This window comes from Choloepus didactylus, chromosome 15, assembly GCF_015220235.1.
Source record: "Choloepus didactylus isolate mChoDid1 chromosome 15, mChoDid1.pri, whole genome shotgun sequence".
Taxonomy (NCBI): domain Eukaryota; kingdom Metazoa; phylum Chordata; class Mammalia; order Pilosa; family Megalonychidae; genus Choloepus; species Choloepus didactylus.
Genome location: NC_051321.1, coordinates 49380789 through 49390424, shown reverse-complemented (window position 1 = coordinate 49390424; position 9636 = coordinate 49380789). Strand labels below are relative to the sequence as shown.

The 9636-nt window shown below is 40.7% G+C and overlaps 1 protein-coding gene across 1 annotated transcript; it reads right to left on the bottom strand.

Annotated features, from left to right (window-relative positions):
• Positions 1-1918: 1918 nt before the first annotated feature.
• MBL2 (mannose binding lectin 2) lies at positions 1919-8554 on the bottom strand. Its single transcript, XM_037804621.1, is given in 4 exon segments — positions 1919-4579; positions 5258-5326; positions 6703-6819; positions 8443-8554. Coding segments are annotated over 3 exon segments (522 nt in total). The 5' UTR covers positions 6782-6819; positions 8443-8554; the 3' UTR covers positions 1919-4205.
• Positions 8555-9636: the final 1082 nt, after the last annotated feature.

Below are 9636 nucleotides of genomic sequence, written 5' to 3'. Positions count from 1 at the left end.
AAAAAGTGAGAAAACACAAATACTTAATAAAAGAATTGCAAATGGGGACACTACACAGTTGCTACATATATTAAAAAGAAATAAGTTATTGTGGAAACTTTCATGCCAATGTGTTTAACAGTTTAGATGAAATGGACAAACGAATTGAAAAGTGCAATAAACCAAAACTGAACAAGAGACATAAAAATATGAACAGGTCTAGATCCTAAAAAAATTGAATCTTAAACTTAAAATCTTCCCAGAAAGAAAATATGTCAAGATGGCTTCATGGGTGTATTTATCTAACATTAAGGAGTAATTTTACACAACTTATCTCAGAGAATACAGGGAGTTAGAACACTTCACACCTCATTTTCTGATGCTTGACACCAAAACCTAAGAAAAACCATATGATCTTCTCATTAAAGAAAACACATTTGATAATTTTTAACACCTCTTCATTTAAAAAACTCAGCTAACTTAGAATAGAATAAAAACTTCCTTTTCTGATAGGCCTACAATATCATGTGTAATGATAAAATATGAAATATTTCTCCCTGATTTGGAGAACAAGAGAAAATATGAACCATCAGTATCCTATTCAATCAGCACTGGATATCATAGCTGGTAAAATAAAGCCAAATACATAAATACATACACACATATATACATACATAAATAGTGTAAAGATTGAAAAAAAGAGTAAAGTGATCACTATTCATAGATAATAGAATTATAGATAGAAAATCCAAAATATCTAAAAATATATTAAGGTTGCTCTAGAAAGATTACTGAGTAAGAGTTCCATAACCAAGCAATAAAATTAGAAAATCTAAAAGCGCACACATTTATAATAGCATAAAAAATAATCAAACACCTAAAAATAAACATACTTAGTATTTAAGACTGCTGCACTGAAAACTACAAAACATTGCTAAGAGATAAGTATGAAGACTCAATATTGTTCAGATGTAATTCTTCCTTGTTTCAGTTTCCTATTTTTTGCTGCAACAAATTACCATAAATTTAGTGGCTTAAAACAACAGAAATTTATTATCTGATAGTTATGGAGGTCAGAAGTCTAAAATCTAGTTTTTGTTAGGGTTGCATTCCTCCTGGAGGCTTTTGGGGTGAAGCTGTTTCCTTGCCTTTTTCAACTTCTCCATGCCACCTGCATTCCTTGCCTCATGACCCCTTCCTTGCATCATGCCAACCTCTTGCTTCTGTCATCACTTCTAACACTGCCTTTGACCTTCTTACCTCAATTTTATAAGAACTCTTGTGATGACTTTGGGCCCTGCAGAATAATCCAGGATAATCTCCCTGTCTCAGAAATCCTTAACTTAATCACATATGCAAAGTCCCTTTTGCCATGTAAAGTAAAGTATTCACAGGTCATGAGGATTAGGATGTGGACATCTTGAGGAATGTCCAGAGCCACTGATTGATTTAAAAAAGAATGTTTAATGAAAACTAACCAGCCAATTATGAAATTTATATTGAAATACAAAGGACCTAAACACTTCTGAAGAAGAACAAAGTTAGAGGCTTTATGCTACCACATATTAAGATTTACTATACAGTAATTAAGACAATATGGTATTAGTGGAAGGATAGACTAAAGGAACAGAAAAGAGACTCCAGAAACAAGTCCACATGTGCAGAGACACTTCATTTATGACAAAGCACTCTTGCATGCTTGTGTGGGAAAAATGGTTCCTTCAATAAATGGTGCTGGGTTCAGTGAATATTTATGTGGGAAAAAATAATAACCCTTCTCTTCTACCTTAGAATATGTAGAAAAAACAATTCTAAATGGATTATAGATCTATAGACCTAAAATAAAATTTCTTTTAGAAAAAAACAGGAAAATATTATCATGACTTTGGAAAAGTCAAAGATTTCTTCAACATTATACAAAATTATTAACCACGAACAATATTTTAAATTGAACTTTATTGAAAATTTGAAAATTGTGTATCAAGACACAACTAAGAAGTTGAAAAAGCAAGCCACAGAGTGAAGAAGATATTTACATTGCATATATTCAATAGAGGACTCTTATTCAGAATACACTCTTTAAAAACGCCTTCAAATCAATAAGGAAAAGAAAAACAACCAATTATGAATTGGGCAAATGCCTTGAACAAGCACTTCATAAAAGATGATATACATATGGAAAACAAGCCTATGACAAGGTTCTCATACCATTACTCATCAGGAAAATGCAAATTAAAACACAAAGAAATACCAGTAGATCACCAGAATGGCTATAATTAAAAGGATTGGCAATGCCAAGAATTTATGTGGATATAGAACAACTGGAACTCACACAATGCTGCTGGGAGTTTAAATTGATATAAAACTTTGGGGAGCTGTTTGGAAATATGTATTAAAAATAAACATATGAATGCTCTAAAACCTGGCAATCCCACTCAAGAGAAATGAATGCATGCAATCACCAAAATATGTGTCAAAAATAGTAATAGCAGTTTTACTCATAATAGCCAAAAACTGGAAATAACCTAAGTGTCCATCAAGAATAGAATGGATAAATAAATGGTTTAAACCTCCTAACTCTCTCTAAAATGAATCTCATATGATTTTAAATTTTGGGAACTAAACATAAGAACTTCCAATTCAGTATTTATGAGCTGCTGCTACGATTCAGGTAAGATTTTGTAAATCTTGGTGTATCGGAGTCCGGGTTCTTTGTGAGTATGCATGTATTTGGTGGTGGTGATGAATGACATATGGGAGAGGTCTCAACCTGTAGAGAATTCATAATCTAAGGATTTGAGACACGATGTAGTACAAATTCCACTTCCAACTGATAATACCAATGTTTCGTGCAAACAAATTTCATCAAGTTCCATCCACCCCCCAACTTCCCTTATGTCTAATAGATATCTTCTAAAGTTCTTTATTCTCTATTCAGACTCCTTAGAACCCAGAAGTCAATGTGCCATCACCAATGTAAGAAGACCTGCTAATTGTTTCCTTATGATTTTTTCCTGAACTTGATTCCCCTAAAAGCATGCAATGAACCATCCACACTAGAGAAAGATGGTGGCTTACCTAAAGGCATATGTTTTAGTTTCCTTGGCTGTTCAAACAAATACCATGCAATAGTTCCACTTAAACAAAGGGAATTTATTCGCTCATAGTTTTGAGGTTAGGAAAAAATTCCAAATCAAGCTATCATCAAGGTGATGCTTCTTTCTTCCTGAAGACTGGTGTTCTGGGGCTGGCTGCCAGTGATCCTTGGTCCTTACTTGTTTTACATGAGAATCAAAATGAAGAAACTACTGCTACACATAACATGGTTGAATCTCATATTTAACTGTAAATGAAAGAAGCAAGATGTAAAAGAGTACATACAGGATGATTCCATTTATATGACATTTATAACAGGCAAAGTTAATGTATGGTAATGGAGGTATTATAGTAATTACTTTTGGCAGCCTCAGCTAGGAGGGTCATGAGAGGGCTTCTAGGATGCTAGAAATGTTCTATATCTTGATCTGGAAGGTGGTTCCATGGTGTGTACATATGTGAGAATTCATTAATCTGTTCACTTGAGATTTATGCTCTTGATGTACTTCAATAGCTCATTAAAAATAAAATAAAATACTGTTTAGGGAGAAAGCTACAAATAGTTCCTCTTAATACTTGAGATTGGCTGAAAAGCTATGGAATTAGGCTGGGATGTCATTAGGGTATCCTCTACTCAAATAGAAAGGAAAACTCAACAGAGCACAGGTGTTTGGAGTAATCAGACAAACAACCATTTTATTTTTATACCTCAACAAATTAACACTACCCAAAAAAAGTGTTATAGCCTAATTAATTGAGATAATTAATGTAAGGCACTTCCTAGGGTCTGGCTTATAGTAAATATTAAAATGTATATTATTAGTATTACTACCACTGCTACTACTAATGATAACAGTGATTAAGTATTGCTGTTGTGTGGTTAGTGATTATTATTAGTGATGGGGGTTGAACTAGAAACTCTCATTGTCCTGCTGTTAGCCTCTTGTCACTTCTCACTTCCACATGCCACCAATTAAGTCATTCTCTTCATTTTCTCTGGTTCCCTATCCGCACAAAGGAGTGGCTCAACACTGGGTATGGGGAAATCAGTTTAGATTTATCTTTCAAAGAAGAGTGTGGGCCTGTGGGGTATAGCAAAGGGAGGAGGACGTCCTGAGGGACACGCTCCCTCAGGCAGGGAACTCGCAGACTGCCATAAAGGAGGAGGAGCAGGTAATGTCATTCCACTTGCCGTCCTTCCGGATTACCACACAGTGTTCCTGAGAACCAGCATTGTTGGGCTCGCCCGAATTCCAGTTTTGATACATCAGCCTTGTTCCTGTCAGATCCACAAACTCGTTTTCATTGTCCTCATCTGTCATGCCCAGGAAGGCCTCTTCCTTGGCCACATTTTGGATGGCGCTGTTCTCTGCTGCATTCCTGGGGGTGGCCACAGAGGCCTGGAACTGGGTGCACAGAGCCTTCACTCCTTCAAAGGTCATCTTTTCACCAAAAGACAAGAAAAGCTTCTTCCCAACCTTTTTGCCCAAAGAGAAAGTCAGTCCTAAAATGTGAAAAAGTGAGTGATATTGGCTGTCTTTAAGCCCAGCCTACTTCTCTGGGGTAGAGACCTCTAGAGTAGGGTTGCCAGACAAAATACAGTCATCCAGTTAAAGTGGAATTTCAGATAAAAAAATCTATTTTTTTATTGTATGCAATACAGAAATTGTCCTATGCAATATTTGGCAACTCTTACTCTGGAACGTGAGACTGGCACAAATGTCCTTGTCCTTTTGGATCAGAACTCTAGAATTCTGAATTCTTCCCCAATATTAACTGGAGACTAAAGAAAAATATCTGAGAACAATTGCCCCAAGCCAGGAGGGTACAGAAGGAACAGGTTACGCCCACTGAAGGGTCTGGACACCAGCCTAACGAAGGCTCGTAGTTCCCGTTTTCTGTGACCAGATTGCAGAGGGGACAGGGTCAGGGTCTTTGGAGTCAAACTGACACCAATACATAAACTACCTCTGCCTCTTATTAGCTCTGTGCATTTGAGACATTTAATTGATCTCTCGTTTCCTCCATTTCCACTAAAAGCATTGTTGTGAGGATTTCATGAGATCCAAGTACGAAAAATCCCAGTCCAAATACTAGAAAAGTATATGCATTCAATAAATATTTGTTGCCTTTCATCCTTTCCAAACCTAAAACTTCCTAAAGAGTAAAAAGGAAAGCTTACACTTTTTGATGCGGTCTAATTCTGATAGCAGAGCTTCTCTTCCTGAAGCAGCCTGGGCACAATCATAATCTAGAAAATTAAAACAGAGTGAAGGAGCATTGTTGAGAAGGCACCTCAGAACTGTGAACCTCGGGGGGTGGGGTATCCTTACAAACAAACAAAAAAATGGTTTCTTTAACATTGATACTTAGTGAAGGAAATGAAAAATAGAGAAGCAAAAAGAAGGAAAAGTATCTCCTATTTCCAGCCAGCTCAAAACATCATAATCTGTTGAATGTATCAGAAGACCCTTTATGCATAATTCACACCCACAGACCACGCATGCATGTATGCTCCCTGAGTACCTAACACTACAGCATTGTTTTCTTCCAGATACATTGCTCTGTCAAGGTGAAAAAGAAATCTCTCAGGGAATTATTATGGGTTGGTGACTATTTATTAAAAATGTTGGAAGCTTTTGTCTTCGGGGAGGTTTGGTTTTTGTTCTGTTTTGGTTATGTTTTTGTTTTTCCCTGAGTTTGTTCTGTTTAATAGTAAACCAAGATTTTGTTAGTTGCCTGTTACCCAAGGTGATGGGGGAGGCAGGCATGAGTCTAGCCAGGTATAGTAGGTGGCAAAAATGGTCAATATGCTGCAGCTCATCTCATTAAGAAACAAGCATATTTCCCACTCCTTGAATCTGGGCTGGCCTGGTGACTTGTTCTGCAAATAGAATGTGGCAGAAGGACATTGTAAGTGTTCTGAGCTTCAGGGGGCCTTACAGCTTCTGTTCTTCAAATTCTTGGGAACCTTGTAATTGCCACCATGTGAACAGGCCTGGGCTAGCCTGCTGGATGATGTGAAACCCATGGTCCAATTACCTTCATCACTCCAGATGATGGACAGCCAAACAGCAGTCAGACAAGTGAGTGAGACCACTGACCACCAGTTGACCACAGACACATGAGTGAGCCCAGCTGAGACCAGCAGAAAAACCACTTGGCTGTGCCTAGCACAAATTGCTGACCCGCAGAATTTTGATTTAAATAAATGCCTTCTGTTGTAAGCCACTAAGCTTTGGGTTGGTTTACTATGCAGTAAATGATAACTGACATATCAAGCATGTATTGTTATTGTGAAGATATACTTAAGCCCTACAATGAGAGCCTTTTTTCTCCCTCTTAGACCAGAGCCTCACATTGGACTGTTTCCACTGAAAGAGAGCCAGGGCTCAGCTTCTCCAGGAGGCCTGGTAAGACAGTGGCCATGAAGGTTTGGGAGTCTATTCTCAGGCACTGGCAAGAATCCCTTTCACCTCTAAATAATCTTGAGAAGCCTAGGTCAGAAGGAGAATTAGACATCTTCCAGTGAGGCAGCAGGAAAGAGGATACCCCTACCTCCCCCAGAACTCAAGGTCCCAGGATGCTGGGTACTGAGCCCAGACTTTGCTGGGGTGAGCTCCTTACCTGAACCTTCTCCAGGGTCTCCTTTTTGTCCCTTTTCTCCTTGTAACCCAGGAAGCCCTGAGATTCCTGGAGGCCCCATTTTTCCAGGAGGGCCCTGCAAGCCTCTGAGCCCTTGGCCTGTTGGAAGACAAAGGAAACATGACTCAGTATCAGTTCTCTTGTTTGTCCTCCATGCATTTGATGTCCAATCCCTTTCCAGGAGAAAGGGTACATTGATTCCTGGGCCAAACTTCTCAAATCACTGCTTCCAATACGATGGAGGTGACCGAGGGAAGAAAGGTTCTCCTGTGGCCCATGGGATGGCCTGCCCTGAGAACACTCTCCCTTGGGCTATTGGGACAATGACATGCCTCCAACACCTGCAGGGAAGCCTGGGATGCCACATGGCCAGTGCCATATATAAGTTTTGAATTATAACAAGTAGTTGAGAGAACATGACCTGCTTAAATAGGACATTACTCCCATCATACCTCCAGACCATTTTCTCTGGGAGGTGAAGAATCACAGAGACGGTGCCGCCCCTCCTGTACCTGGTTCTCCCTTTTCTCCTTTGGTGCCATCACGCCCATCTCTGCCTGGGAGGCCATTGTTGCCTGGGGAACCGCAGGCAACCACAGGGCAGGTCTTTTGGACATTCTCACAGGCTTCTTTTTCTGAGCAAGATGCTGTCACCACACTCAGGAGAAGGAAAGAGAGAGATAGAAACAGGGACATGGTCCTCAACTGGGTGTGGGGAAAGAAAAGGAAGATGACTCATCTTGTTCAGTTATTCACCAATGCAGATTTACCAAACATGTGCTCTTTCCTACAACCCATAATGGGCACAGGGGATATAGAGATGGATGACTCTAAACTGGGGAGATGAGAAAGTAAAATTTCCTGTGACATTGTTTGATTCTTACTTTAACAAAGAGAGATACAACAACAGGCAGAGGGAGCCCAGCGAGCAAAACCAGCGGGGCCTAGGCCTCTGGGGTTACCCCAGCAGGCTGTGAGGAGGCTTCCGGTGTCCATGAGAGCAAATGGATACAGCCTGCCAGCTCCCTTGTGCCTGCTGTCTTGAGGAGTGGGAGTGAATGAAGACCCAGGTATCTGTAGGAGCACCCCTCGCCCCACCTTCCCTGCTTTCCGCCCTCATATCTAGGCTGTCCCATCCTTCTCTATCTTTACTCAGATGCAGGCACTACCCTGCAGGACGAGTCCAAGTTCTGGCCTCAGATCAAGCTATCTACTGGTCACATCACCCAGTCCAGAATTAACTTGAGTATGCTTCCCACAGCATGAGAGTTTTGTCCCCAAGATCATTTTTTTCAGAAATTTCTCACCACCTTGATCCCTCTCTAACTCCTGGAAGGAATTTTCTATGTTCTGTGAGTCTAAGCCACTGGCAATTAGACCCTCTTCCTTGAATCCCCTTCCTATTTCTCTCTCAACGTTTCATCTGCCCTTCAAAGCTCCCCTCCAGCTTGTATTCCCCAGGAAACTTCAGTAGCTCAGCCCCATGGGTTCAACCCTCCATGGCTGCCTTTGAAAACAAAGGCACGGTATCATTTGCAAATTGTCAGGAACATCACAGGTGCCTCAGCACAAGCAGGAAAAGAAGCACCACCAACATGACTCCTGTCTGCCATCCACCCTCTCCCCACCTCCAGAAAGCCTCCTCCAGGTCTCCAGGGTCAAATTAAGTCACCAGACTCTTGGGTGAACCCCTGTTCCATTTACCAGAAATGACTGACTTACGGGGCTTCTGCAGAGCAGACAGATGCCTTGATAAGGAAGCTGACTCTTTAGTCTGGGGCTCCGGTAGGGTATGGAAGGAGGCTGGACACCATAATGTTGGGTCCAATCAACTTGGTAAACTAGGACAGCACTGCTTTGACCTTCAACCCCAGATGAATAAACAACTCTTCCTAGGGCTACACTAATCTCTTTTTAGGAGCATTCCCCAGGGGTATCTTGCTTGGTGCTAGGTGGCTATGCTTGAATACAGCACAAATCCTCCTTCAGTTGCCACCCGTTTTGGCAATTCTCATTGCTGATCCATGGTAAATAGGCTCACAGGGACAGCCATGCTGATATCCTTGTTTCTAGCAGAGATATGTACAGATATCCACAAGTGCACATACAAATCCACACACATGCTGTATTTACACATGCACACATGTGCACACATACACATTCATCCATGAAGCACAGCAGACCCCTTGCTGTCTTTAAAACAACAAAACCACTCCTGCCTCACTTGACGTTCTCCCTGTGTGGATGTCTCCCTGTGTGGATGTCTCTCCTGTGCACTGCTGGCAGGCTCTTTCTCTTCTACTCAGATACTCCTGTCTCAGAGAAACCTGTCTTGATCACATAATCTAAAATAAGCCCACCTAGCCTCTTTCTATCTCTCTAGCTTTATTTTCTGTCATTTTTTATACTACGTGATATATCCCAGCTCCTTACTTTTGTGCTTATTTATTTACTGCCTCTGTGCTTTAGAATGAAAGCTCTATGAGTGTAAAACTCTGAACGTTTGGCTCCCTACCTCTGTATCCTTCTTTCCTTTTTCCCCATGAACAGAACCAGGAACACAGTAGGTGATTCAAAAATATTGATTAAATTGTGAATAAAAGATCTATGAATTCCCTTGAATAAACAAATTTTATATGTACACATCTGCATGTGCAAACACACACAGGATAGCGCCCATCTCATCAAAGCCAAGGATTAAAGCTGAGTTTTAACATCCCTCCCTGAGGTAAGAATCCCCCAGTCTCCTTCCTGGGATTTAAGCAGTCTCCCAAACTGCCTGTCCTCTCCATATAAGACAGTTGCTCTCCCCACAGACCCACAACCCATGGCAATTTGTAATAGGCAGTCTGGGTGATCAGATAATCCTGGCTGCTGCAACCTCCTCTTCTCCAGCACATCGCCTCAGGAAAGCCT